General features: G+C 58.6%; 13 protein-coding genes across 13 annotated transcripts; 5 read left to right on the forward strand and 8 right to left on the reverse strand.

Annotated features, from left to right (window-relative positions):
* The first annotated feature begins 591 nt into the window (after nt 1-591).
* GGTG_11016 (hypothetical protein) lies at nt 592-3,034 on the forward strand. Its single transcript, XM_009228895.1, has 5 exons — nt 592-927; nt 1,012-1,244; nt 1,319-1,511; nt 1,583-2,397; nt 2,496-3,034. Exons 1-5 carry the CDS (start codon nt 702-704, stop codon nt 2,751-2,753), a joined length of 1,725 nt encoding a protein of 574 aa, XP_009227159.1. The 5' UTR covers nt 592-701; the 3' UTR covers nt 2,754-3,034.
* Nucleotides 3,035-3,295: 261 nt separating this feature from the next.
* Nucleotides 3,296-5,056, reverse strand: GGTG_11017 (hypothetical protein; the record flags this gene model as incomplete). Its single annotated transcript, XM_009228896.1, has 1 exon — nt 3,296-5,056. One exon carries the CDS (start codon nt 5,054-5,056, stop codon nt 3,296-3,298), a length of 1,761 nt encoding a protein of 586 aa, XP_009227160.1.
* A 988-nt stretch (nt 5,057-6,044) lies between these two features.
* Nucleotides 6,045-7,916, reverse strand: GGTG_11018 (vanadium chloroperoxidase; the record flags this gene model as incomplete). Its single annotated transcript, XM_009228897.1, has 1 exon — nt 6,045-7,916. The coding sequence occupies exon 1, from the start codon at nt 7,833-7,835 to the stop codon at nt 6,045-6,047; it is 1,791 nt and encodes a 596-aa protein (XP_009227161.1). The 5' UTR covers nt 7,836-7,916.
* Nucleotides 7,917-8,927: 1,011 nt separating this feature from the next.
* On the reverse strand, nt 8,928-9,936 carry GGTG_11019 (hypothetical protein). The gene is made up of 3 exons (XM_009228898.1): nt 9,603-9,936; nt 9,267-9,540; nt 8,928-9,180 (listed from the first exon to the last, which is right to left on the reverse strand). The coding sequence occupies exons 1-3, from the start codon at nt 9,842-9,844 to the stop codon at nt 9,067-9,069; spliced, it is 630 nt and encodes a 209-aa protein (XP_009227162.1). The 5' UTR covers nt 9,845-9,936; the 3' UTR covers nt 8,928-9,066.
* A 668-nt stretch (nt 9,937-10,604) lies between these two features.
* Nucleotides 10,605-11,379, forward strand: GGTG_11020 (hypothetical protein). Its single transcript, XM_009228899.1, has 4 exons — nt 10,605-10,902; nt 10,963-11,016; nt 11,096-11,173; nt 11,242-11,379. Exons 1-4 carry the CDS (start codon nt 10,831-10,833, stop codon nt 11,296-11,298), a joined length of 261 nt encoding a protein of 86 aa, XP_009227163.1. The 5' UTR covers nt 10,605-10,830; the 3' UTR covers nt 11,299-11,379.
* An 894-nt stretch (nt 11,380-12,273) lies between these two features.
* On the reverse strand, nt 12,274-12,982 carry GGTG_11021 (hypothetical protein; the record flags this gene model as incomplete). Its single annotated transcript, XM_009228900.1, has 2 exons — nt 12,274-12,665; nt 12,844-12,982. 2 exons carry the CDS (start codon nt 12,980-12,982, stop codon nt 12,274-12,276), a joined length of 531 nt encoding a protein of 176 aa, XP_009227164.1.
* A 1,463-nt stretch (nt 12,983-14,445) lies between these two features.
* Nucleotides 14,446-15,996, forward strand: GGTG_11022 (hypothetical protein). Its single transcript, XM_009228901.1, has 2 exons — nt 14,446-14,583; nt 14,645-15,996. Exon 2 carries the CDS (start codon nt 14,903-14,905, stop codon nt 15,845-15,847), a length of 945 nt encoding a protein of 314 aa, XP_009227165.1. The 5' UTR covers nt 14,446-14,583; nt 14,645-14,902; the 3' UTR covers nt 15,848-15,996.
* Nucleotides 15,997-16,576: 580 nt separating this feature from the next.
* Nucleotides 16,577-17,452, reverse strand: GGTG_11023 (hypothetical protein; the record flags this gene model as incomplete). Its single annotated transcript, XM_009228902.1, has 1 exon — nt 16,577-17,452. One exon carries the CDS (start codon nt 17,450-17,452, stop codon nt 16,577-16,579), a length of 876 nt encoding a protein of 291 aa, XP_009227166.1.
* A 1,247-nt stretch (nt 17,453-18,699) lies between these two features.
* Nucleotides 18,700-20,362, forward strand: GGTG_11024 (hypothetical protein). Its single transcript, XM_009228903.1, has 5 exons — nt 18,700-18,937; nt 19,017-19,170; nt 19,252-19,315; nt 19,389-19,549; nt 19,628-20,362. Exons 1-5 carry the CDS (start codon nt 18,822-18,824, stop codon nt 20,210-20,212), a joined length of 1,080 nt encoding a protein of 359 aa, XP_009227167.1. The 5' UTR covers nt 18,700-18,821; the 3' UTR covers nt 20,213-20,362.
* Nucleotides 20,363-21,253, reverse strand: GGTG_11025 (hypothetical protein; the record flags this gene model as incomplete). The annotated part of the gene is made up of 1 exon (XM_009228904.1): nt 20,363-21,253. The coding sequence occupies one exon, from the start codon at nt 21,251-21,253 to the stop codon at nt 20,363-20,365; it is 891 nt and encodes a 296-aa protein (XP_009227168.1).
* Nucleotides 21,254-23,067: 1,814 nt separating this feature from the next.
* Nucleotides 23,068-23,743, forward strand: GGTG_11026 (hypothetical protein; the record flags this gene model as incomplete). Its single annotated transcript, XM_009228905.1, has 2 exons — nt 23,068-23,121; nt 23,378-23,743. The coding sequence occupies 2 exons, from the start codon at nt 23,068-23,070 to the stop codon at nt 23,741-23,743; spliced, it is 420 nt and encodes a 139-aa protein (XP_009227169.1).
* Nucleotides 23,744-24,113: 370 nt separating this feature from the next.
* GGTG_11027 (hypothetical protein) lies at nt 24,114-25,187 on the reverse strand. Its single transcript, XM_009228906.1, has one exon. It carries the CDS (start codon nt 25,013-25,015, stop codon nt 24,359-24,361), a length of 657 nt encoding a protein of 218 aa, XP_009227170.1. The 5' UTR covers nt 25,016-25,187; the 3' UTR covers nt 24,114-24,358.
* A 443-nt stretch (nt 25,188-25,630) lies between these two features.
* GGTG_11028 (hypothetical protein) lies at nt 25,631-27,418 on the reverse strand. The gene is made up of 3 exons (XM_009228907.1): nt 26,729-27,418; nt 26,123-26,663; nt 25,631-25,999 (listed from the first exon to the last, which is right to left on the reverse strand). Exons 1-3 carry the CDS (start codon nt 27,010-27,012, stop codon nt 25,823-25,825), a joined length of 1,002 nt encoding a protein of 333 aa, XP_009227171.1. The 5' UTR covers nt 27,013-27,418; the 3' UTR covers nt 25,631-25,822.
* Nucleotides 27,419-27,651: the final 233 nt, after the last annotated feature.

The raw sequence follows: 27,651 nt of genomic DNA on the forward strand, positions 1-27,651 counted from the left end.
CCCCCCCCACCCCCCCCCCCCCCCTCGGTCGTCCAACCCTCCATCCCGCACAGCTCTTGTTGGTCGGTCTGTCCTCTCGCCTGTGTGCTTCCCCGCCGTGTCCGTCAGCGAACGTCGCCCCCTCCCAAGAGCTCCAGGCCTTTCGACCTTCCCTCCAGAGGTCGGGGGTCTTCTTGGCGGCACTAATTCCGCCGACCCCTACTGGGCCCCCATCCGTGGGCTCGGAGGGGTGCCCCAAAACTGTCGCGCCAAGAATGCTTGAGATGCGAGCAGGGGGCCCGGTCGACCTGCTATCTCTTGGTCCCCTGCTGGGTCCCTACTCTTGTCGCCATCAGCCTTTTGTGCTGGCTGTATGGGGCCGCCGTCGGCTGCTCGCCTGCACCCAGGACGCGGCCTGCCAGCATGGATGGAGTAGCAGCAGCATGCGGCCGGTAGGAGCTGTAGTGCGGTGCCCTTCCCCACGAACGCGCCGCCGCCCGCCAGAGCGAGGCCGACCGCGTTCATAAATACGGCGCCCATCCCATCACCCTCCTGTCCCGTTCTTTTCCCTTCTTCTCTCCTCACCCGTCACTCTTTCCCGTCGCTTTCAAAGACGACCGTGGGGCAGCCCCTGGCTTCAACTATCTCGTTTGATCCAGAGAACCACAGCACCTCCCATCCCACGAGAACGGGACTGAGACGCGACTTGCTCGGCCAACACCATGTCGGACGAGAAGGTCGCAAAGGTCGACGAGGGCGCCCTGCCCACGTACGGCGGCAAGTCCGAAGATGTCGGCGCCGTCGACCACGCCGCCCCCCAGCGCGAGGAGAACTGGTACACTCGCAATGGCCTCAACTTCGAGTCGTTCAAGAAGCGCAGCATGGGCGAGAGCATTGTCGAGCTCGACCGCACCATGAAGGCGCGCCATCTGCACATGATTGCCATCGGTATGCCTTGACTTTCCTGTCTAGATAACCTCACAAACCCGAACTTGCGTGACTGACAGCATCTTTTTTCTTCTCCCAACACAGGCGGTTCCATCGGTGCCGGTTTCTTCGTCGGTTCCGGTTCAGCCCTGACCAAGGGTGGTCCCGGATCTCTCATCATCGACTTCGCCATCATCGGTATCATGATGTTCAACGTCGTCTACGCTCTCGGTGAACTCGCTGTTATGTACCCCGTCTCCGGTTCCTTCTACACGTACTCGGTCCGCTTCATCGATCCTTCCTGGGGTTTCGCCATGGGCTGGAACTACGTCCTGCAGGTAAGCATAGACGCCAACCACCCAATCGACATGCGGGGACGGCTGGCTGACCGGTGCTGGTTTGATGTCCCTAGTGGGCTTGCGTTCTTCCTCTCGAGCTTTCCGTCTGCGGTCTCACTCTCGGTTACTGGCCCGCAACGAAGAACGTATCGTTGGCCGTCTGGATCATCGTCTTCTGGGTTGCCATCGTCATCATAAACATGTTCGGAACTCTTGGATACGCCGAGGAGGAGTTCTGGTCCTCCGTGCTCAAGCTCAGTGCCATCGGTTCGTTAATCTGCAAATCAATCATGCCCACTTCTTGGAGCTGCCAGAGCTAACATGCCCCCTCCTCACAGTCATCTTCATGATCATCGCCGTCGTCCTCGTCTGCGGTGGTGGCCCTGCTGGCGGTAACTACGACCAATACCACGGCACTCGCTACTGGGAAAACCCTGGCGCGTTCCAGAACGGCTTCAGGGGTTTCTGCGGTGTCTTCGTCACTGCTGCCTTCTCCTTCTCCGGTACTGAGCTGGTTGGTCTGGCTGCCGCCGAGGCCAAGAACCCTGTTCGCGCCCTGCCCGGTGCTATCAAGCAGGTTTTCTGGCGTATCACTCTCTTCTACATCCTCGGCCTATTCTTCGTCGGTCTGCTTATCTCGTCCAAGGACGAACTGCTCCTGAACGCCTCGGACCCGTACGCTGAGGGCACCTCGCCTTTCGTGCTGGCGGGCAAGTACGCCGGCCTGGTTGGCTACGACCACTTCATGAACGTCATCATCCTGGTCTCGGTCCTGTCGATCGGCGTTTCATGCGTTTACGGCGGCTCCCGCACCCTTACCGCCCTTGCCCAGCAGGGTTACGCCCCTCGCGTTTTCACCTACGTCGACAAGTCCGGCCGCCCCCTCTACTCGGTCCTGGTCCACATCGCCTGTGGTGCCCTGGCCTTCCTGACCCTCAACAAGGGTGCCAACGCCGTATTCCAGTGGCTCCTGTCCCTTTCCGGTCTGGCCGCCCTGTTCACCTGGGGCTCCATCTGCCTTGCCCACATCCGTTTCCGTGCTGCCTGGAAGCACAACGGCCGCACTCTTGACGAGATCCCCTTCAAGGCTTTCTTTGGTGTCTACGGCTCTTGGGTCGGCCTCATCCTTTGCGTTCTGGTCCTGATTGCCTCGGTATGTTACATCTTTCAGCCATCGCCTCCCCCCACCGACTTACCCTGACAACACTCACGACACCCCCCATGCTAACCTGCTGTCTTTTCTCGTCGCAGCTCTACAGCGCCATCTGCCCCGTCGGCAGTGACTTCAACGACGCCGAGGGCTTCTTCAAGGAGTGGCTCACCGTCCCCGTCATCCTCTTCTTCTGGCTCTGCGGCTACCTGTGGAAGCGCGAGGGCGGTCTCAGGATCGACCAGATCGACATCGACACTGGCCGCCGTGAGCTCGACTGGGACGAGATCAACGCCTTCAAGGCGGAGCTCGCCGCCATGCCCGCCTGGAAGCGCAACCTCAGGAAGATCTTCTACTAGAGCGGCGCGTCACGCGCTCTCCCATCTTTGTGGTTCTCGGGCCGTCCACCGCTGGTCCCCCAGCATTCGGCCTCAAGCCGCTTTGTTTTGGAGACGCATCGACCGTCCTTTGTCTGATCTTGTCTCTGCTTCGTCTGACTTTTCGCTGGCATCAGCCATTTGTTGCGTGCACCGCGGTCACCTTTGTGGGGTCGACCCAGGGTCACACTCTCCTTTATACATATACCACTCTCTCGTATAATATTATACACAATATTACATCGTTGTAGACAACTGCTACCCATGTGAACTAAGAATGCTGCCTGAACGCGCCCCCCCTGTAAATCGAACGTTCCGGCCAGCTTTGCGTAGCTAGAACCATCTCTGCTACTTGTTTATATTCCTGGGTTAGGCGAAGGTAGCAGGTGCTACGTGACCGAGCCACGATTTCTGAGGTGTGGCTAGATCCGAACAGAGGACAAAAAAAGACTGATAAAGGCTCAGATAAGCCACGGAAGATTCCCGGCGGAGCACCGCACAAAGGAACCCAGGGCCTCCCTCCCTCACCACAGCCGAACGTCCCTCAGATTGACCCAGCTCTCCTCCTTGGCCTCGCGCTTCTTCTTGCGGGGCGGGACGGACGGGAAGGCGAGCTTGCCCTCGCGCCAGTGCAGGCTCTCGTAGGCACCCGCCTCGAGCCTGGCCATCCACGCCTCGTCGTCCGAGGCGGCGCCGCGCGCGCGGTCTGGGTGGTGCTCCAGCCGCCGCCGCTCGGCCCCGTCGCCGCCGCCGCCGCCCGCGTCGTCCACCACCGCCACCCACGAAGAGCTGGGACCGGCGACGTCGACGTCGGGCTGGCCCCAGCGCCGCGCCTCGCGCCGCAGCGCCCGCGCGCCCACCAGGCACCCGTCCTCGCCGTCCAGGCCGGCCTCTACCGGGTCCGGGCGTGGGCCGCCGCGGGCCGCGTCCTCGCGCGCCGCCATGGCCAGCACGAAGCTGGCGGCCGCGCCGAGCGTGGTGGCCGCCGATCGGGTGCGGTGTTCGCCGGCACCGGCCTCGCGGTAGTCGTGGACGCTGTCGCGGATGGGGTCGAAGGACAGGGGGGCGCTCAGGCGGGGGTTGGTGTCTTGGTCCTCGTCGCCGCCGTCGTCGCCGGGGTGGTGGTAGTAGTTGTCATCGTCAAACACCTCGTCCTCGTCGCCGAACAGCACGATGCGGACGGGGATGGCGCCCGCGTCGCCATCGCCGTCGCCGTCACCGTTGCGCATGCGCTCCGGGTCGTGGTCTTCGAGGCAGATGGTGATGGCCATGGCGCGGAACAGCGGCTGCAGGACGTAGTTGCGCTTGTTGAGCAGGGCCCGCGCCGGCTCCAGGCCGCGCTCGATCACCTGGCGGCGGAACTGGCGGTCGTCGCCCGGGTGGCAGTCGTTGTGGAGATGCTCCTCGTCGCCGTCGTCGTCCGGGTCCGAGACGGCTTCGGGGTCGCCGTCCAGCGCCGCCGGGTCCTGGTCGCCCTCGAGCCAGTGCGGGCTCGGTGGGGTCGACGGCTGAGAGAGCTGTAGCTGGGAGTTCTGCTGCTGCTGCGCCAGGAGGCGGGCAAGAGACTCGTGGCGACGCGCTACGTGGCGGCGCGTCCTGTTGGATGCTAGGCAGACGGCCTGGTGCAGGCGGGCGACGGCCGTGTCGGCCTCGGGGGAGCCCACGTCGAGGGTCTGGTCGTCGCTGCCGCCGCCGATTACGGGCACGATGGTCTTGGCTACGAAGCGGCCCCACTCGACCTCGCTCTTGTACGGCTCGAACCAGCGCTTGTAGAGGTAGGCGTGAACCACGATCAGCAGCACGCGGAGCCTGGCCTCGGCCACGCCCGAGTCCATCGACGCTGGGGCCGGCTGGCGGAGAACGTAGACGGCCGTGGACTTGTTGCAGCAATCCTCGGCGTGGAACAGGTCCATCTCTCGGACGAGATCCCTCGTAGAAACTCTGGGCTTGTCTCTGGCCTTGGAGCCGAACAGGCCCAGCCCGCTGCTGCCGCCCAGTAGGCGTCGGGCCATGTCGGGCAGGGCGGGCGGCGGGAGCAGCGTGTTGAGCCCGATGCGATTCGCAGGTTGGTAGACTGACATGAAGTGCATGTGCCGGCGGTGCTCGTGCTCCTGCATCGTGCGCAGCTCGTGCATCACCTCCTCTAGCGTCATGGTCGGGTGGGTGGGCTGCTGCGTGGGCTTGCTGTTCTTGTGCGACGATGACGCCGAAGAAGACGGCTCGGCCACTGCAAGTACCTGGTCGCTGACCGGCGCCTTCTTGTTTTCCTCCTCGGGCGACTCCATGGTTTGGCGGCTGCGGTTGTTCGAGTTGTTAGGAGGGTTATTTGGCGCTCTCTCTTCACGGCTGCTTCTTAACGCTTCTTGTCAAGGGAGCTGTGTTCTGCAATGGCAGACGGGTTTGACTTGATTTGACGGTCTCCAGTCGAGGCTGTGATGGTTTTGGAGATGAAGAGATTCTCAGCTGGTGACGGCGCGGATTTGGCGCTAGGCTGCCAAAGTTCTGTTGAGGTTTGCACCTTCGCCATTTATGGCAGGCACAGGTTCTGCTCCGTCACTCCTTCCGCGCACAGCAAAGAACGGATCGTCTGATGACAGCCAACCTCCAGCCCCGTCCTCCACAAGGCCCACAATCTTGTTACATTCTGACAGTCTTGGTCACGACGTTGTTTGTCAAGTCTTTTGAATGGGTCTAGTTTCTTGCTTTAATATTATCCGTATTTTTTATTATAATGCTTGTTATGTTCCTAGTAAGTACCCAGGATTTGGTAGAGTTGTTCCATTGATTTTTACCATTAACGCTAATAGCGCTTCTTGTACTGGCATTCTGTATCGATTCATTCGTCGCTTTAATCTCGTTCCCCCTTCCTACTTAGAGTTTTACGTATTTTTACACTTAATCTTTATTTAATTCAAATAGCTAAGCGGCTGCCACATCGTTCCAACGCTTTCAAGAATTCTCCTTTACCTTTCTTACTTTCCAGCCTCAAACTTGAACCGTAACTACCAAATTGCCGGTCGGCGCCTCGCTGCCCAGTTAAACTCAGGCACCACGAGAGAAATGCTCTTGTGCACCCTGTCACTGTAACGTGTTAACTACAGCAACAATGTAAGTTGAAATTCGAAGGACTTATTTACTTTTACACGTTCTCACTTCGCTTACAATCCACTACTACAAATACTTGTTACGTGCAAATTTAAACATTCATTAAGTAGCGAGTTTAACTTGAGTCTTTACATTACCAAAAAGTACCCACCCCGAACCAACCATTATTCACGCCGCCACACCCCCGTTCGTCCCGTTCGTCCCGTTCAGCTTCCTTTGCGCCCCCTGCCCTTTGCCCGAGCCGGCGGCCAGCCCCTGCGTCGTCTGCCCCGGCTGCGCGTTCTCGGGCGTGGGCTGCAGGTTAGCCGAAAAGATTTCATTGGCGATGCCGATGCCGAGCGGCACGCCGCCGATGGGGAACAGCCCGTCCCGGTCGAACCGGGACGCGCGCGTCTCGTACCGCACCTCGGCCACGGGCTTGTACCGGGTCGAGCCGTCAGGGTTGAGCGCGTACGGCGACGCGCCCGGCTCCGGGTTCGGGTTGGCCACCAGCACGTCCCGAGCCGCAAAGGCGTCGAAGCGCCAGTGCACGCCCAGGAACACGCGCGAGAGCGCGTTCTCGTGCATAATCTCCCACAGCGACGAGAAGCACACCGGCACGCGCGTGCGCACCGTCCCGACCTGCTGCGTGATGGGGCGCGCCGGGTCGTAGTCCTCGCGCAGGTCGCGGTTGACGCCGTTGAGCTCGTCCGACACGAACTCGAGGCCGATGTCGTCGGGCGCGTCGTCGGCGAAGTCGAGCCCGTCGCGTCGCTTGTAGTAGAGGCGCGCCATCTGGAAGGTGGCGCCGCCAAAGGTGGCGTGGCCCGAGGGGTAGGCCGGGAAGGGCGGCTTGAACGAGATGCCGTTGTTGTTGGTCTCGGGGCTGCCGACCGTCTGGAAGAAGGGGTCGCCCAGGCCCGAGGGGTGCTCCCGCACGCCCGTCAGCGGGCGCCAGATCTCAAAGGTGTACTTCTCGCGCCAGGAGAAGATGCCGGCGTCGCCCATGGCCGCGTTGCACAGCGCGAGGAGGCGCGCGAAGTCGGCGTTGTTCGCCTCGGCCGCGAGGTCGGACGTGTCCGGGCGGCGCTCAAAGGCGAGCTTGCGGAGGATCTGGTTGTACAGGCGCGGCGGCGTGCCGATCAGGTTGGTACCGTCGTAGGCCCAGAAGTGGGCCGTGACGTTCTGCGACGGCGAGCGGCGGGAGCGGTTGTCCTCGGGCACGACGCCCGACCGGATCGTGTCTAGGAGTGAGTCGATGTCCTCGACGGGGTCCTCGCGCGCCGCGCCGGCCGGCGGGTCCGCGATGACGTGGTCGTCCGTTTGGACCGCGAAGCGGCGCACGCCGCCGTAAAAGGGGCCATAGGACTCGGCTATGGCCTGCTTGGGGCCGTTAGGGTTGTTGGGGTCGACGGGGACTAGGCGCACCGGATGATTCGGCTCGACCCTGAACTTATAAGGGCCCTCCTTGGTGCGATAGGCGCCCTGGCCGACGCCGGGGTCGTTGGGCGGGATCAGGAGCGCGATGAGGGCCCTCGCCACGGCCGCGCCGAATTGGTACTCGGGGAGCCTGGCGTCCAGGTTGGAGAACCCGTCAATCGCTTGACCAATCGTCTGCCTCATGGCGAACGTGGTGGCCGTGGCGATGCCGGCCGATGGGGTTGTGTACAGCATTTCGAGGGCCGTGATGGCGGCACCCGCAACGGCCGTCCTGGCATCCATCAGGCCACCGTGCGGCGGCAGCTCGGCAAGATAGCAGGTGAAGGACTGGTCCGCAGGCGGGTTGATGGCGAAGTAGGCATCGTGGATGGCAAGATGCAAGATGCCCAGCACCCGCGAGGAAGCGGCGGGGCCTCCCTGGGGATTGGTGGGGAGCGAGTGCGACAGGCGGTTGAGGTCCAAGGCAAGATTGTTCCAGTACAGGATGTAGTTGTCGTTGTACTCGGCAGGCTCGCCGGTGGGAGGAAGAATGGGAATCATGATGGAGACGGGGGTGGATATTGCTTTGCTAAGCGTGAAGAAATATTCAACGATTCGTGGTGGCGGCGACGCTCGGACTCGATGGGATTGAGATAGGTACAAGCTTAGCCCTTTGATATTTTTTTTTTGACTTCTTCCATCGAGACTCCGGTGATCTTTATAGGTAATGTCGAATGTGCGGTTCAAATCCCTGATTATCAATGACTGCAACAAGCGAAGCTCCATCCCTGGCGCCTGTTCGCAACATGACTACAAATAGGGATACGATTTCTGCCTTCTGACCCTTCAGCCACAGCTTGGCTCTTTGCCCCGTGATCTTAAATAAATTCCTTTTGAAGTTCGGGTATTGAAACTGGCTGTCAGCAAGTGTGACCTCAAGGTAAGCCTCGGGTGCCTGTTGAAGTTAGTGAGGGCGGTGGGACCGGATGGCGATGACGGCAGCTGGAACCATGGAGACGCGGCCATTGGTCGACGCCTACTGAAGGAGCGATGTGCCGCTTCGTGTCCTCGTGTGGGTCCCTACATGGTGGGTAGCAAGGAGGAGGTGTGGTTGGCTTATGGCTCGTTGACCGAGCCAGAGCCTGGGTGCTGGGACGGAATCGCCGCTGTGCGACCCCAAACTAGGGATGACAAGGCTGCAATACTGGCAGGGCTGAGTCGGCCTAACGTCGCTGACCTGGATACAACCATCTGGGAGCCGAAAATGGGATCCGTCGTCGCTGGCCTTGTATCCTCCAGGTTGCCCCGCGGCCGACGGTCAGCACACCTAGCTGACCACCCATTCATTTACTTATCCGCCCAGCCAGCTTATAGCAGCCAGATGTAATATCCAAATTATAGTATAGGGGCACAGGACACAGGCGGTTAGTGCCGGCTCTTCTCCTCGTTATGGCCTCGAGCGGCATACGCACATTTCGTCGACAAAATGGCTGCCGTTCACAGGGGGATGGGTTGGTATCATTACGCATCGGCTTGTTTCTAGACAGGAGCACACTGGGAATAGGCGGGTTACTTTCACAAACAACAGGCTGCCTGCCCAAACAGTGTATCCCCATCATGCTTCCCTAAATGCAAGCAACTGTGAACAGCGAGCCTATTATTAAATATTATCCACCAAGATCTTTTTGATGATGGACAGATTCTGGGCAGGAGGCGCGTGAATCCGCCGCCATCTTCGCTGCTCGCCAGCATTCCCGTAATTTTTGGGCCTGACTCCCTTTCGTTTCTTTCTTTAGTAGCCGGGGCAAGGCTGTATGCCCTGGTAGGGCGTGCCGGCCGTGCAGGCATTGTAGTTGACGGAGAGCAGCTGGTTGACGTTGGATTTGCTCTGGGCAAGCGGGAGATACTGCGGGGTGCCGCGGTGCGGTTAGCATCCCAATGATCTAGATACGTAGGTATACTTGAGAGGGGAGGGAAAGGAGGAATGCTTACAGCGGTAAAGGGCTTGGTCTGGCCAGGGGTCACGCCCCAAACGGTGTTTGGACATTGTTTAGGCGCCGAGTCGCGGCACGGGAAAGTCGTGTCGTACTTGTCGGGGCTGCCGCAGCTGAAGAGGGTCTCGGTGCCGGTAACCTTGAGGACGTAGGTCGAGGCCATGATGCCGCACCGGACGTTGGCGGGGCACGAGACGCTGACGGTCAGGGACGTGCCCTGGGCGGTGGTGGTGCCGTAAGACGCCGAGACGCCGAGACTGCCGATGCCGGGCCTGGGAGTCACATTGTTAGCAAGCGTCGTCTGCGTCGACGCTTCGGGCGGGGGGTGACGAACAGAGAAGCCGAGCCGGTCACGCCGCCGGTGATGGTCCACGACTTGGTGAAGGTGTAGCCCGAAGAAATGGTGCCGGTGGTGGAGGACGGGCCGACAAAGACGCCGGCCACGAGCTCCGGCGCCGTCCAGATGGGCTCGACACTGCTGATGGTGCGCTGGATGGGCCACGAGCAGTAGCGGCCGGCGGCGGCGACGCCGGTGGCCGTCAGGAGGAGGGACTGAGCGACGGTGGAGGTCCTCATCTTGAATGGGTTTTTTGAAGGAATGAACGTGGGCAACACAAAACGGTTGATGAACAAACGAAGGACTGCAACCGGAGGCTGGGAGAGGCAGGTGTGCGGATGCTGAGAGTGGTGTTGGACAGTGGTCGAAAGCCAGGACGGAGGTTGTTTTTGTAAACGGCTCCTTGGACGGGCAGACTCTGGCCACGGCTGTCCCTGGGCGCCGGCTATCGCGGCTCAGGGGTAGCCGTCCTCGCCGATATGCGGCCCTTTTTCGCGCTTCGGTGTCGGCATGTGGGCTCTTACACGGGACTGCCGAAGGAGAGGTTACATTGCGCAATGCGGTTAAAGGCTTAAGCATGCGTATGAGTGTATGCACCCCGAAAACTGCGCGAACAGCAGCTACCTTCTGTTCACGGGAACATGTGCCTTTGGAACTGTCTGTAGCCATGACTAGCGGACTAGCGAGAATTTGTGATAAGCACAGCCCCCTCCCCCAAGGGACCAAAAGCAGTCCCTCACAGCAGATCGTCTCGCCCCGGCTTCCACCGCATCAGACAGGACCCCTGCGGCCCTCTTCAAATGCTTAGCCTAGCCCACCATGCGGGGTTAAGATAAGCTATAGCTCATCGGTCTCCCCTTTCGGACATTTTTTATTTCCGGACGGTGCCCCACGTCCGACATAGGGGCACCAATCCGAAACGCGCGCCCATCTCCTGGGCTCCCTGGCGTTGCGATGCGCCCATGAGCAAATTACCGTTTTCTACAGTTGATCTACGCCCGGGATGATGACTTGTGCCACGACCCTTTTGGTAGGGAAAGGGGAGGTCGCCAACTGAGCGACTGATATAAAAGATTTCTGCCATCTTACCTCCGAAGTCGACCTTTGGGATCAAGCACCCACCAAGCTTGCCTTCGGATAACGTTCATTCTTTTACCAAGCCCTGCGCCGCAGCCATTCACTCATTTACCATTCCCGTCTCGACAACTCGTCAACGTCCATCATCATGAAGTTCACGGCCTCATCCCTCCTCAGCGCCACCCTCGCCTTTGTGGCATGCGGGCAGGTGTCTGCCATTGTAAGACCCGCGCCTTTGGTATCACTGCTAGGGAAACAGAGAGTCTAACAATGGGAATAGTGCTACTGGGACACTTGCTGCTACACCAACCACAATGGCCCCGGTGCCTGCCCGGTAAGAACGCGGTCGCTGCCGCCCCATTTCGTCCCAGACAATGACGTGCGGCTTCTAACACACGAACCTCCTCCAATAGCCGCAATTGTGGGCGGTCACCCTTACCGGCTCGTACTGCAAGGTCTCAATATGCCCCGCCACCTGCGTCAACACCTCGGTAAGTCTGGAACACACCTAATGATGTGGTGACGTGTCGACAGGACGACTTGCTGACATGGTGGACAGGACAGTACCAACTGCGATTGCTGTGACATAAGGACCGGGACGTGTCGGGAGTGCTAAAGGAGGGTAGCGTTGCTGCCTGGTGGGGATTTGACAAACATCAGCTCGGCTAAGATAGGTAAATGGTACCTAATAATGAACGATGTTTACCAAAAACATGGCTTTGCGGGAGTTGTAAAAGCCCACCAAATGAGAGGCCGGAGTCGATGAACTACAGTCGATGAACTGTTCGTGATCTCTTGGAATCCCCACAAGCAAATTTGGTAGCCTCTGGTGTACCTGGGGCTGGCAGCCGTTGTTGTGCTTTTGTCATTTGTGGGTTTTTTTTTTCACCCGTGAAGCCCGGGGAAGTTTGCAGGCGCGATGGCCCAAACACACGTCTGAGCATCTGATCGGACGAGGAAGATGGCGTGCGTGTGTGGGGCAACCAGGGCGTGCGCTTGGAGCACCTGCCGAGTGTAGGTGTTCAACGGACCCATCTATGCGTCCGTTTTAAGCCGCATCCGGTGCGCTTTGGGCGCAACCCGCGCTTGCATGCGCGTGGTGGAGACGCCGCATTGCTGCTTTGAACTCCCAAATGAAAGGCCGATAAATCCCGGCTCGCTTGATCAGCTCGCCCCAGGGGTTCCAATCCTAAAGAGGCTATGTGTTCGCGGGCCGGCACAAAACACCTCCTGTTCTAGAACCTTCCGATAGCGGATATGGGATTCGGTGAAGCCGAAAGGGCAGGTGGCTGCCAAAGAAGCACGAAAAAAGAAATGGCCTCCATCTAACCGCGCGATGTCGGGCAACGATCGCTCTTCTCCAAAGCTGGAGGAGACGAGATTCTCAGCCCGACGGCCCGTCACTACTGGGCAATCACCTCCTGGACCCTCGAGCTGTCGGGTCGATGGGGAGCAGAGACGGACATAACTTCAAGCCAGCCTGGCTGTTACTCACACGTGTCGCTTCGTTTCTTCTCTAGCGAGAGCCCGTCGACTCAGGCCCTTACTATTCTTTGTCTCGTGGCAGAACGGGGAATCCTCGCGGCAAACTTTAACGCGGCTTGCTCAGTGTCCGCGCGATCAATTCCCTGGGGCTGCGGATACCACCCGATCGTCTGCATGACCACCACGTGCTCCGGATGCCGTTCGCGCGGACGAACTCGATAACAAGGGGAAGGACAGGGACCTTAGCCGGGTCCACGGCCAATGGCAGCGGCCCAACCGGCGGCGGCATCAACAGGACCTTGGCAAGCGTCAAGAGCGACCTCTTCGCAGCTGGGCGATCAGCGGTGCCGGCACGGACACCGGCGGGTGCGGCGACTGGATCTAGGCGAAGCACCTCGGCCGCAACGGCTGTCTCATGCCGCACATGAGCCCCTAGTACGTCCCCACCTCGACGAGCTCGACACGGAGCAGGCGCGCATCGCAATGGGCTCGATTGGTCTATTTATAGAGCAGCAAATTAGCGGCGACTCCAAGGTGCCTCCGTGTGTTATTGATCAAGCGCGGCTGGAGGCAACACGAATAAATTGACGCCGACATCTAGACCCACGGCCGAGCTGACAGATTTCTGTCAGCCTGCATGTTCTTCAGAGCGCGACTCCATCTGGCTCCGCATAACAGCCCTTTAGCGCGAAGTCGCCCAGCCTAGGGACGAACGAGAGGCCAGTCGGGCTTGGAGCGGGAGCACTGCTGGTAGCTTCCTGGAAGGTGGACGTGACTTCTTTGGAGGTAGACACGGCCTGGCTGCTCGTGGACATGGTCGACGAGTTTGCTGGCCGCGTTCGGCTTGTTGAAGAAGTCTTGGGCCTCGTCTATGTGGTTCCGTCGACAACGGTAACGATGCCATGGTCAGACTCTTCCTTTCTTTGGCAGAACTGATGACTTGCCGGCCGTTCTTTCCACAGCACTCCCCAAAACTCGAGCCGATGCAGCCCAATTTCCCGCCAGCGCCGCAAATCCCATCAGTAAACACATGATTGGCAACGGATTTTGTCAGATGAGCAAGAACAGAACATCTAAAGTGCAAATTATCATCATCTCCTGAGGAAATGTTTTCTTACGCACATGTACGGAGTACTCGGAGCCCCCGACCCATCCGTAGCAGCTGGGGGCCACGGAGGGTTCATGTCAACAAAGTCCTCCATGGTGATGCCGTCCTGCTTTACGAAGCCTTTGCACTTGGCCCATGGATATGTGTTGACCCAGACTATTCACAGATCCTTGCCGAGATCGTGGCGTGAGCCTACGTGCAGCGAGCGGCCGTTAGGCAAGGCCATGGAGTCCACATCGTGTGGGCGTAAATTAGGCCCGGCGTGGGCGCCAGGGATAAGTAAGCCGAGAGCTGCTGTCCTCTACTGGGGGACGATCGAGATACACAACCCTGAGAGTGGGGATGGTGGATGGATCTCGGGGATGGGTGATTTGGACTTCGACCCGAGGGGGGCCACAATATTGCGCAGAGGACCTGGGAGGGCGAGCCCTGGACTGTCTCTGGCGGGCACGCGATTCAGTAACGGGCCTGGCGTCATCGGGGCAGCGCGCCCGAAGCGAAATGGGGCAGACGTCCAGTCGCTAGCCCCTGGCCTATGTAGCCCTTTGATGGCCTGCGGCTACAGTAGCCATCATGTCAGGCTTCCCCACATGCGTTGTTTGTTGGTTATGCATGATTGACATCAAACCGCACTTGCACCCATACCACACTAGCCCACTTCGCGCCGTACCTGCATTTGGTCCCTTCCCGGCATGGAAAGTCAGCCGACACAGTCCCCACGCAACGGTTGGGCAGTGGGGTATATGGGCAGCGCATGGAGCCCGACCGCGATCCGTGGATACCTCCTGCTGCTCAAAGGATTCACCGCCCAAATTGAGAGCCGCCTTTGGATTGGGCAGGAGTGGGTTTACGATAGGAAGAGCGTGCAATAGAAAGAACCAACCCCGTGACCCCCTTGGGGCGTGTTCTTCCACTTCGGCTCACCAACCGGCCTTCACCCGTTTCTCCTCTCATCCACTCACAACCTGTATAAGGTGGGGCCCAGGCACGTGAGTGCACGGCCCACCCCAATGGATAGAGCCGTAGCCAGAAATGGACACTTTCCTAATCCGGTATCGCCAAGCGCTTTACCTCACGCACAACCAGCCAGCCACAAACCACACCAACAATGGCCCCGACTTTCTGGCGCGAGCGGGCCCACCCGAGCTCATCCTCAACATTTTGGAGCAATGCGAATCAATCCGGGATGTTCTCTCCCTCGCGGCGACATGCCGTCGACTCCACCACATCTAGCAGGCCGGCGCGGCAAACGTGCTTTGGCTCGCCTCCCTACGCAAGGACCCTGAATTTGATGACGCCCTGATCGCCGTAGGTGTTGCGCCCCGTAATTCGTCGTTTTGTGCGCTGCTAACTTTGCCTCCGCTGCCAGTCTCGTCTCACCACCCTGGTTCATCAGGCCGAGGCCCGAGGTGAGCTGCCACCCAAGGCTTTGTCGCCAGCAGACTTTAGTGGCCACCGCAAAGTTCCAACGGTCACGGAAATCAAGTCGGCTACTGCTTTCAGCCGTCTCGTGGACGTCCTGACCATCTGGGTCAGTTCCCTGGATATAGACGTTCCCAATGACAGACTCGGCGGACGCTTCGAGACAGATGATCAGCGTGGCTGGGGAATAGAGGATTCCGCCCGCATGCCTGAATGGGAAGCCCGGGTTCATAAGGCGCTGTACAGGCTTTTTACATGTGCAGCAGCACTGGCTGGAGCGTACAACGAGCCGGTTTTCCAGGCCAAGGCAAGCGGTGACCCGGTCATCAAAAACCTCGTGCACCGTTTTCACGACGAAGACGACAGGGTCCTCGGGCTGCCCGACCATGAGCTCGACTTTCTCAAGCGCTTCGCGGTCTGCAACCCGCAAGAATCACCCGAGGCCGAAGAGGCCGTCTTTGGTCCATTCTGTGACTGGCTTCTTCACAGCATCCTGTCCGACTCCGAGTCGAGGCAGGCGTATGCGGATCGGTTTGAGAAGGGCTTTGGCAGGGCTCTTTGCTGCTCGAACATTAGCGGTTCTGAACCATGTCCGTACCCAAAGGAGTTGACCCGAGGCGAAGGCAGCCACGCAGATGCCCATCTCTTGGTGTGGGAAATCACCAAAATGATCTGGCTGGACCACCACTTCGCCGAGTTGGTTTTTTCTCCGTGGTCTCCTTGTCAATGCCACCCTGTGGGACGCATCTGCGAGATTGAAGCCCCTCGCGAAAAGGCCGTTGCTGTCTATTTTGGGACGTTCAGGGCCGAAGACACAGCCATGGCTGAATCAACAGACGTGCAAGATTACCACGGTGTTGCTTCCGACTTTGCCGTCCCGCAGGAAGGGGATTATGTTGGTCGCGATAATAACTATCTTTACGCGGAGGACAGGTTCAGATTCTCTCCTCGCAAAAACACAAAGCCTGGCGTCGCGCTCTTTATCCATCAGATATCCAAGTTCAGCGGCGAAGCAGGCATGTCTTTGAGATTCAAACCTCTCGACTTTTTTATTCGACGCAGTACAGGACTTCGAATGGCAGGCGGTACGAAGACCTTGTTTGGAACTTTGCAACATTCGCCCATGATGATGTTGAGGGTCGTGAATTGATTCTCGACACCATTGATTCGGGGTTCAACGATGGCTCAGAGTGCTTTGGCAGTGGTAGTTGGTAGACTTGTTCAATAGTACTTTGTTTAGTCCCTGCGGCGATGGATCAGAAAAATTGCCTATGGATCTGAAAATGAGTTCGGCGACTGTTTAAAGCTCCCCGGCTGTTAGGACCCTAAGTGTATTGAGGGCACCATAATGGTTCACCCCGCTGCTAAAGCCGAGCTCGGCCTAACCGCTACGAGAATAATTAGACAACTGTTAGTTGCCCACTACGACTTAATCAACGTGCGTGTGCAGGCGTCTGCAGGTTGCAAGTTCAAGGTGGACCGCGGGAGGTGCGAGGCTATCGTGAAGGAGATCAGAAACGGCTGCACGAACGGTGGGTATTTCGGCGATAACCGCTCGCCATGGCTGCTAGACCCCAGCATGGAGCTGCGTGCACCGCCTGGGCACAACCCTGACGGCCTAAACAAGTGGGGATAGACTTTCTGTATAGCATTGCGACTGTCTATTTATAAATACTTGGACATGGGCGCTATTTTGTGCATCAAAAAACAAGAAAGCAAATTGCTACGTTATGTTGGAAAGGTCATTGGTACTAACCATGTTGCTCCGTAATTGAGAAGGTGCGTTGTGTAACCGGGTTGAGCTGGCGAGGAGCTGGCTCTATGTTAGACATAGGCATGCTTCCTTGGCCCAATAACTTGGGCCTCCGCTGTGTCTGGCTCAAACCGCCGGTGCGGGCTGGGCCTTGTCCTGCTTGGCCTGCTCCGTTCGCTCGGCGGCGTGGCGGCGTTGCTTCCGTCGGCGGCGGAAGCAGAAGAAGCAGCAGGTCAGCGTCGAGATAAAGACGACAATCGGGAGGATAGTGACCAAGTATATGAGATTGCCCAAGTTGTGCGAGTCGCGGTTCGGTTCGGGGTTGCAGACGTGGTCCGTGGACCCGGGCACCCAGGTCGCCAGCTTGTGGTCGCGGCAGGTCAGGGCCGGCGGCGGCGGCGACAGCGACTTGACGTCGGACTCGGCCCACTTGATCTGCCAGGCGTGGTGGGCGCGAACCGCGCCCGGCGTGGCCTGGATGTCCTGAAAGCAGGTGGACGCGGCGACGCCCACCGACCCGAACATGTCGCGCGTGAATTTGTATGAGTTGCTGAGTGTGAAGCTGCGGGCGCAGCAGTGTGCGACGGTGTAGCTGTGGAGCGTGCTGGTGAACGTGGTCGAGTCGGAGGAGCGTAGCGGCCACGCCTCCCAGAGAGAGCGAGTGCTGAACGCGTAGGCGGTCCAGTCGCTCGGGCACACGGCCGGGCTGAAGATGAAGCGGCTCTCGGTGGGGACGGCGTCCCAGCCCGGCGGTTGGCACGCCGCGAAGCGCGGGTCCGCCGTGTTCGACATGACCATTATCACGGTTCTGGCCGCGTCGCCGCCCGAGGTGCCCGCGGTGACGCTGGTGGTGGTGGTCCATATGTCGCCGCATGAGGGCGGCGGCACGAATGGGGTTGTCAGGGCGATGAACGATGTCGCTGATGGGGTCGCTGACATCGTCGTCGGCTCCGGGGCAGTGGATGGCCCCGAGGAGGAAGTGGTTGTCGTGAATGTCGACATGTTGAGACTGCCTGACAGCTCCCCCAAGGTGACAGGCCTGGAAGCGAAGGCGGCGGTCGCGAAGAGAAAAGAATAACTGAGAGCGGCAGCAAGAAGGACTCGGGGGAAGATGTGGGAGGGCGAATGCGTAGCCTACGCACGCCGCTTGGGTTGCTGGGCGTCAGCTGAACACTGGCTCGTGTCCTCGACGCTGCATGGTGACACAACATGAAGGGAAACCACCTCGCGCATTTTTCCCCCACAGAATGTAAAGGACCCTGCATGACGAAGGGGAGTAAGGCTGCCGGAATGGAGCATATCTCACGTCAGTAGCCTTATGGGGTGGTGTCTGGCTCGTTCTGGAAGCTACACAGTAGCACGAGTAGGTGCCTGCTTGGTGTGGACCTGCCAACGAGACTGGCCTTGGCAGCCCCTTGGCCCTTCAGCGGGCCTTCGCCTGTCTATATGGGGGCCTTGGCGCGCAAGGAAACATTGATATTTTCCACAATGGCGGCGCGCGGTATGGGGTCGGCCTAAGTGGCCGGAAGCTAAGTCAAGGATGTGCTTGTCTTGGCGAGGTCCCCTCAATGGTGTTGCCAACGACCAAACTGGTGTTCTAGGACTCCGTGTGCCCTCTAACCTGCAGCTCGCCGGCATGTTCACCGCCTTGATTCCGGACGAGACAGTCTGATGAATCAGGTACATGGTCGACCCGCACCTCAACGTCTGGGCCGGTAGAGGCAATGAGGTAGGTGGCTCGCATGCAGGGCATCGAGCGCTCGGGCCGCGCCGCCCCCTCGACATGATGCAGTGTCAGCCACCCCAGATATCTTCTCGTCCACCTTCACCTACGGCCTGCAGGCCCAGGCCTTTACGAATGGCCATTGCATTGAGTGGTTGTATTATCCGGATAGCCCACAACGCACCATCTCCTCGGAACTGCTTGATATGGTGGTCAGCGGCCGCTTTTGGATTTGTGCATGTCGGAGAAGCAAAGGAGCCAATACCTTGCAACACCCATACTCAATGGTTCGCAAACAACCCCGGCCAGCGTCTGGCTACTGCAGGCCACGCTGGCGTAAGCTGCAGGTTCCATCAACTTTTCTTCCCGGCAAGCACCCTGGCTGCATGTCGCTTTGTGGGGAAGAGGCGTCTCACCGCCAGTCGAAGCGGACGTCTAGATCCAAATGGGCTCTACCCAGCAGCTGATATAGGTTATTAGTAGAATAGGTCCTTAGCCTTACCCCGGCGCGACTTGCAACGGTCAAGCGACGGGATATAAACACGGCCATTTCCCCAGATGTAGGTCACCTTTCAGTCACCACCTGTTTCTCCTCGTTCAGACCGGCCACCCCGCAGCACACCATCTCCCCTGCGTTTACGTCAATCCATGGCAAGACTCTTGGCGGTGGCTTTGGCCTGCGCCGCCAGCCACATCGCCACGGCAGCGGCAGGGCCCACAGGCACCAGCACAGGCTGTGAAACGCCCTACATCCGCAAAGAATGGTAATTCACTCGATAGGTGGTACAGGGCTTGCGCCATCTCGCAGTATGCTGACATGTAGCCTGTTTACCCCTACTCTAGGCGAACCCTGTCAGACTTGCAACGCGGCCAGTACATCGGCGCGGTCAAGTGCATGATGGAAAAGCCCGGCAGGGCACCGTTGGACGCCGTTCAGAACCGCTTCGAGGACTTTCTGGCAACGCACATTGTGCAGGCCGACTCGGTACATTTTGTGGTGCGTGAACCCCTGATGCACTCCTGGTCATCGTTCTGCATCTTTTTTTCTCCATCAACTAAAAGAGAATTGCATTCCTAGGGAATTTTCTACCCATACCACCGACTTCTTTTGGCAGAGTACGAGGAGGAACTGTGGGGATGCGGTAAGATTTTGCTTGGCTTCCACACTTCCTTCGTCCACTGGTTTGTGGAACTAACTTTGATGGCAAACGCCAGGTTGGGATCGCGGTCTGGGCCAGCCGTACTGGGACTGGACCTTGGACACGGGGAGCAAAGAGTCTTTCCTGGCTTCCCCAATATTCGACGACGTCGCCGGCTTCGGAGGCAACGGCGTCTTCATCCCCGGCAACCGAAGCCACCCCCAGCTTCCTGGTTTTGTACGCATTTCTCCTCCCCATCCTGTCTCCCGCCCTCCTGGAAGAAATTCGTGCTGATGCAAGTCGGCCATAAAAAAGATCGGCGGCCCTCCCTTTGACATCCCCGACAGAAGCGGCGGAGGCTGCCTCGACAGCGGCCCCTTCTCCGGCCTGTCCTCCCACCTCGGCCCCTGGAACAACACCGCCAAGCGCGAGGGGGTGCCCCCGCACTGCGTCCGGCGCGACCTCTCCTACGGCTCCCTCTCCGGCATGTCCGGCCCCGCCCAGGTTGCCGCGGCGATGCTGGAGCCCGACTACGGGCACTTCAGCGTCTTCTCGGAGCGCGACAGCTTCCACCCGGGGGGCCACTGGGCCCTAGGCGGCCTCTACGGCACCATGACCGACAAGTACGCCTCCCCGGGGGACCCCGTGTTTTACTTCCACCATTCCAACGTCGACAGGGCGTGGTGGTCGTGGCAGCAAAGAGATCTGGAAAAGAGGGAGGGTGACATATCTGGGCCCCTGGTGGCGTTCGATTACGGCAACGAGGTGGCGGGGAACGCGACGCTGGACACGTTGGTGTGGGTTGGTTTGGCTGCCGAGGACCGGAGGGAGCTCAAGGTCGCGGAGCTGATGCACATCCAGAAGGGCCCGTTCTGCTACAGTTACAGCGAGCTGTACTAGAAGGCTGCAAAACAGGATAAAAAATCAGCAAAAAATTGCGAGAAGATGCTTCGAGAAGCCATGAGGTAGTGCATTGCAGATAATCCATGACAAGGCCTCCCATCGATTGACAAAACAAACACAAATAAACCCCTAAAGGGCATGGCCAACCTACCCCACCTCCTCAGCCTCCTCAACGGCCTCCACCGAGGCCTTCTCTGGACCTACCGGAAGCTTCGCCGTGGGAAGCGACTTTTCACCACCTTTTAGTTTGTTTCTATGCCCTTCAGACGTCGCGCCCTCATTCTCTTCCAGCAACCCAACTCCTTTGTCGCCGTCTTCTGCCTTCACCCCTGCTGACCTTAACTTTGCCCCTTCCCCGCCTTGGCCTAGCGAGCTTTTGTCCGCCAGAGGCAGAGCTCCGCCAGAGCTCCCAGCTTCGGGCGCCTCGTCTCCCATCAATTTTTCGACTCGGTCGTGCCCGGATTTCGAAGTCCGCTTTTTCGCCTTCCCGAAGGCATGTTGTTGGCCTTCCTCGGCTCCCTTATCAGCGGCGCCCGGGCTGCGGGGCTCGTCCGCGGATATACCAGGGCTCGAAGACCTGCTGGGCCGCCATGAATCGGGTGTGGTGTTCCCCCGCCTCAACCTTATAGGCCTTTCGACAGGCCCAAGAGGATCCCAAGCAACATTCCCGCGGCCCTCCCGGGACCCAACGACTTGATTATCGTATGAGCTGTGGTGTCGACGGTAATCTCTACCCTCCTCACTACGGTATTCCCCGAAGTGCGGAACAGAGTGTCTGCTATTTTGTCTGCCGTTGAACGGAGAATGATCTTGATCGTCGCCTCGGCCGCGGCTTTGAACACCTAGGTTGACTCCGTAGCGGGGCCTCAGGAGGAATACAACCCGATCCCGCGCCCCGCTCGGGAAGGCTGCCGCACGTCTTTCAGGTCGATGGTGGGGGCTGCGGGAATATGTGCGGCTTGGGCCTTGGCCATGATCTCCGTCGCTCGGCTCAGGCCTTTTGTTGGGGCTCCCGATGCGCCGTCGGCGCGCCTCCATGTCAAGGCGATAGCCCTCAAGGAATTGGTCGTCGTAAGCTTTGAACACAAATTACTCAAATTCCATTATGTCTCTCAAAAACTCCATCCGAGAGCCAGTATCCCTGCACACATAATAACGAGCTAAGCGTGTCGCGCTGCAGACCAACACGGTCACCTTGCGTCGCCTGAAGACGAGACAGTTCGCGCAACTCCCGGGCTGGCTCAGAGGACCGCTGGGCCAGCAGCCGATGACAAGCGACCTGAGTGTTGTAGTCTCCCATCTCTTTTACCATGATAAGGGCCGTCTAGATAGGTTCGTTTTCTTTTAGGGGACTTGAAAGCCTGGCCATTTGGCACTTTCCTTGCGGTATTGGGTCTGGGCAAACCCATTAGTTTGACGAGACACAGCCCACGTGGGCCACCTTTGGAGCTTTCCTGTCTAGCCCTTGCTGTCTCGGCAAGCAGCCAGCGCCCGAATGTTCGACTTCGCATTGCTCGGGGGTGCCAAGACATGACGATACTCGCCAGTGACTTGGCGTCCGCCCTATCCTTTGTCATGCGGGCTCGATATCTGTATGGGCGTCTTGTAGCAGCGACACAAGCAGGTCGAGATGTGTCAACGTTGCCGAAACGTCGCTCTCAAACTCATCCCACGGAATGTAGTAGTCCATGTGGATCATCATTGCGAAGCGTTCCTGACCAAACAAGGTCACACCTGACAACGTAAAGTCTCTGAACTCACAGTCTCAGTGACAGGCTAGCAGACACCGGCTGACAGTCGCCCAATCTACCCGTTCATTCACCAATCTCTCGATATCGCCTAAGAAAGGGCGCCCACAAGGCCATCTTTGCCCAATCAGGCGCGATGCGAGTTTCACAATCCGAAGCTCGGTAGGGACGAAAGATCTCGGATTAGCGAGTAATTGGAGGTTGCAGGAACATTGATAATGGGTGAGACATACCTCTGTCGCGCCCAGCTTAGGGCTGAGCTCGAAGACGTCAAGCCGAACAGCCTGAGAGATCCCCTCGACTGCTCCATCCAACGAATCGCCAGTGTTGCCGAGATGGATGTTGGCCTTGGCTATCAGAAGTTTGAGATTTAAGGACGGTAGCTACATCTCCTGATCCTCCGCGTGGAATATTTCGGCTCTCAGGCCGGGCTAGGACATCAATCGCGCAAAAGGACGGTAGTTCCCCATCTCCAACAGCAGCTCAGCGTACTATACCAGGACATAGGGGTCGGCCAGGTACCTGTCCGGACCAGCGCAGCCACACAGCCGTCTGCCACACAATGTTTGTGAATGCGGTTCGCTGGCCTGCCGCGATGCTTGCCAGCGATGCGCGTGCATGCAGTGCGAAAATTAGCACACAACAGATGATGTACCAGTCTTGCCAGCATGTCGTCTCCTGTTGCTTCAAGCCGTGCTGCCTGTGCTGCGCCGCCAATAGTAAAAAGCCACCCGCCAGGGCTCGGCTCCGCCACGGTGTTGGACTGTGGTGGTGCCCCATTTTCCGTGACGATCAGGCAGCACCGCTCGTCTTCTCCCACCCCTAACCAAGGAGGAAGTGTTCAAGCCTTTTCCCATCCAGATCCACCATCCTGCCTTCGTCCATCGAGAGCCCAATCTCATGAAGCAAGGGCCCTAGAACAGGAAGGCCGGCAGCCACGATTACGAACGGTCCGATAACAGATGTACGGGCAGCTACTTTGCCGGTGGCGCGAGCCTCGGCGACGTCAAAATTGACTGCAAATTCCTGTTCTAAGCGCCAGTCCACGCCCGTCGTCGCCGCGGCGCTGAGCCCCAAGCTCACTACACATAGCAAATAGTCGAAATGAGGGACAATTCACCACAGCAAAATCCCGTTGGCGTCATCTACATGGACCTGGTCTTTGGGCGGAAGCAGGATTGCAAAATTACGTCTGACTGTCACCGTCACCCTGCGGGACCGGAAGGTGGCAAGCCAGCCACGTTTCCCAGCCAGGTGACAGACTTCTACGGCCCGAAAAGTCTCGTGGGGGGGCCAGAGGGCCGAGCAGAGGCAGAGCCACACGAGCCTCCAGCCCAACATCTCCATCATGGGGAACGCCGTCTAGAGAATGGGCAAGTCCTTTAAGGCATCTTTCCAGTGCTTTCACCGCTAGAACTTCCACGGGAACTTTTCCGCCGACGACGATGGGATCTACCGGAGCATAGTGTGGGACCTTGGCGAAAGCAAGCTGGAGGGCGGCCAGAACGGCACCGTCCACACCGCATTCACCTTCACGCACGGTGGCCAGGCATTCATGATGGACGTGAAGGTGGAGGGCAGGCTGGAAAGCATCGGCGACCGACCCAAGCAGGTCGGGCGGAAGCTCAAGTTCAAGCCCGACGGGCGCAGGCATGGCCAGGTTTCGACAACCCTCACCGGCGCCTACGAGGGCGAGGCCCGGGTTGGACATGCTCGCAGCAGGGCTGGAGCATGCCATGGTTCTGGAGAACAGCACCAGGCGGCCCGTCGAGCTTCCTGACCCCCAGCAGGCCGTGTTTCACGAACTTCGGCCAGAGATGATACCCCCCTCTCTGTCCCAAGCGCGGAAGCTCAGATCAGATCCCTGCACATCTCGTGCACATGGGACTGGAACTCGGCGACCATATCGAGCTAAGGAATCGCTTGCTATCTTCTACCCAGTCCCTCATACGGCCACCGAGTGATCCAGTCCGAGAGAGCCCATGGGAACTTTCCAAAGGTTCGGCCTCACCCGATGAGCCTGCGCGATCGAGGCGCTCGTGAGCGAACAGCGACAAGGAGCTTCTATAGAGCCCTTGCAGGTGGACCCGGGATCTGGCACGGAAAGGTCGAGGCTTCGGGATCTTGATCAGCGAGTGACCTCGGCAAGTGCTCTCTCGGGTTGGTTTAACCTCTTCTATCTTTTTATTATCCAGTTTTTTGGTCTACAGAGAGCGCCATCTCGCTTAAATCACCCGCAGAAGTAGACAGGGAGTCTTAGGCCGCTTTGCGGTCAAGGCTAGTCAAGGTCGATTCCATGGCAAGGCCGCCCTTCCGAACATTACAGTGCCGCCAACTTCCGAACAAGTGCCATAAGCAAAGCACAATACAGCGAAGCACTCCCTCGCGGACCTCTTCACAAACACCGCGCCGCGACCGCCGTCCCCTTCCGCAGCTCGACCCACTCCTCCTCCAGCATGCCGTATATCAGGTGGTCCCAGTACCTGCGCTGATGGTAGTGCGTCTTGCGGTACGCGCCCTCGGGCCTGAAGCCGATCTTCTCGTACACGTGCCTCCCGCGCGCGTTGTACTCGAGCACGCCGAGGGACACGCGGTGCATGTTTGCGCACGTAAAGGCCCAGTCGAGGGCCCAGTTGAGCGCCTCGGTGCCGTAGCCCTTGTCGCGGTGGCCCGCCGCCACCTCGAGGACCACGTGGCACTCGCGGTGGTGGCTCCAGTAGGCCGACCCGGCCGTCTCGCACAGGCAGAGGATCCCGATCGGCGTGGGCTTTGGTGGGGGGTGCGGGGGCCTGGGGGCGCCGTCGGCGGCGGCGGCGGGGTCTTGCGCTGCGGGCAGGCATATCACCACGGCGAGCGTGTCCTTTTGGAGCTCGAGGAAGTCCTGGTCGGTGCGCTTGCGGCTCTGCGGCCGGAGCAGTTCGAGATCGGCTGTGGCGAATGAGGTAGGGTCGTTCTTGAGAGTGTGGTACCAGGCCTTGTCCTCATCGTTGTCTTCCATAGCTCGGAAAACCAGCCGCTCCGAAGCAAAGAGGTTGCTGACGTCGGATGTCATGGCGATGTGTATGGGGACACAGTGTCAAGGCAGGCACTGGATGGTAGTAAGGAGCGCGAGGCTAGAACCTGTGGTTGGCGATGATGCCAAATTCCAGCTGGAATCAAAAGTAGCCCTGGGGTCGTTATAAAACCCTATATATCGCTATAGAAGTCCTTGCCGTGATTCAAAGAAAGTCATCCCCGTTTGGATACCACTTGGCCGTTCTCCGTGGTGGGCCCCCAGGCCAGGTAAGATGATTCATAATTGTCGAAATTACCAAAACGGGAAATCCAGGTATGCATCCACCTGTCATATCGTCGCTTATGTAGATGGTGTCGGTGGATCCGTGATATGTCAGCTCATACGGACCAGTTCATCAAGAAAACCGATGGATGGGTATGTTACTGGAGATCTCCTCCTGGTCTGCGAAGAGTTTTAGCTGGGCCTCGGTGTTGGATGTGTCCTAAGTGCGTGGAGATGCGACTGGAGGGACAGAACAGGCAACGAGGCCCGATCAGTCAGTGCTATTCAGAGGCCAGAGGTCACGTGATACGCACGTGCACTTCCCAGAAGATGTTATCGCCAATGAAGGTTCTTTAGGGGCCATATATGACGCCGAACAACAAGGAATACACGCGAAAGAAATGGCTAGTTATGGTAACGCTAGTGCCGTTTTATAGAGCCCTAATCTGCTAAGGCGACCACACATAATAAAAGAATCCCGATCCGCTATAATACACCATACCCTCCCTATAATTTGCTACGACGCCTTTGCCGCGCTCCTATAGTGACTTGCTAATATCCTTTCCTTTTTTTCCTTTCTGTTTAGACATTTGAGGTGATCCGAGACTTGTACGTGTTTGACCACACACTCCTCCGAGGCTGCGTGAGGCGCCTAAGACCCATGACGGGCGTGTTGATCGGGCTGTCGCCGGTGTAAATGAACACGTCATACAGAAATGCACCAAACAAGCATCCAAAGAAGGGCGCGACCATTGGAATCTGCGCGGAAGAATTGAGTATTAGCGTTTGTCGAGAGTAAAAAATAAAATAAAAAAAGCGCAACCTGGCAGTGGTAGCCGCAACCAGAGGTGCAGAAGGACAAAAGTCTAGGCTTGAGCTTACCCAAAAGTAGTAGTCGCCAGCAGACCACACTTCACTGCCGTACCCAAGCATGTACGAGACCAGGCGGGGGCCAAAGTCACGGGCCAGGTTGATGGCGTAGCCCGTCTCCCAGCCGAAGCAGGCACCGATGCCGAAGATGAGGAAGAACAGGGCCAGGGGCAGGAAGGGGCCGGCGCCGATGTTGCCCTGGTCGACGAGGGCAAAGATAACGAGCTGCAGGATGGCTGAGGCCACGAACTCGGAGAAGAACATGCCGGTGCGGGTCATGAAGGGCGCCGGATAGGTGCAGAAGATGCCGGCTGTGGCATTGGGGCCCGTCACGGTCCTCAGGCCGGGCCCGCCCTCGAACATGTCGATGGCGGACTTGTAGTTGGCGTAGACGACGAAGGCGGCCGCCATGGCGCCCAGGAGCTGGCCGGCAAAGTAGACGGGGAACTTGCGCCACGGGTGCCCGCGGAAGACACAGTTGGTCAGCGTCACGGCCGGGTTGAGGTGCCCGCCCGACTTGCCGCCGACGTAGACCCCGAGCATGACGCCCAGACTGGGAGGGTATTGTCAGATCAAGTGTTGCTTGCTACAGCGAGTTCAGAGGAAGAAGCGACTTACCCCCAGCCCCACGAGATGCTCTGGTAGTCGCCCTTGGTGCCTTTGCTCAACACCACCTGAGCGACGACGCCGTCACCAAATAGCAACAGGATAAAGGTGCCCATGAACTCCGAGAAGCCGTCCCGGCAGTACTCGCGCACGCGGCTCCAGCCGAGCATCTGGGAGCCCTCCTGCTCGGCGGGTGATGTCATGCTGCTACTGGAGGCATGCTCTGCGTGCGGCTCGGTAGTGCCGCTATCGACCCTGTGCGTACGCACCGCCTTTTCTATCGGGAGGTCCGACATTGAGACTCTGGAAGGGTATCCGATACTGTTCAGGAAGGAGGAAAATAGTCTCAGGAGAGGAGCAAAATGACAGCCCAGAAAAAAATAGCGAAGAGAAAAGGAGGCAAAATGGGCGCGGCCTAGACGAAGAGAGTCGACGATCTGGGCTAATGGGTGACATCAGAGGCGTCCCAAAGAACAGGACTGCGCCCCTTATACATGTCTCCCAAGAGATCGCGCCAGGTCACAAGAAAGCGTAGACTGTCTCTGCTGCATGCATGCCAATCATACCATGCTCAGTGCCGACGCCGCAGGCCGAGGGAAGAGGAGAAGCAGGTGAGGGGTTGTGTTGGCGTCCCCCTTCGAGGGGGCTAAGACCTTCTGTCTCCCTCCCCCCGTCGACTACAGGGGACTAGGATATTAAACGTTAAAAGTGCGGAGCCCTCCAGGGGGGGTCTGCGATACATTGATTTGGCAGGATTTTCTGTGGGAAAAAGTGTAGTTGGAGATCCCTGAAGGGTTCTACAGGTTCCAGGGATCAGAATTGTTAGTGCAGTGGATCCTTCCTAATTAGGCTACGTACCCCGATACATTTTCCACCATAAAAAATCCCGCCAAATCGATGTATCGCTACTCGCACCTCCATTTGCCAGAACCCAC

The sequence above is a fragment of the Gaeumannomyces tritici genome (genome assembly GCF_000145635.1).
Source record: "Gaeumannomyces tritici R3-111a-1 unplaced genomic scaffold supercont2.6, whole genome shotgun sequence".
Lineage (NCBI taxonomy): Eukaryota > Fungi > Ascomycota > Sordariomycetes > Magnaporthales > Magnaporthaceae > Gaeumannomyces > Gaeumannomyces tritici.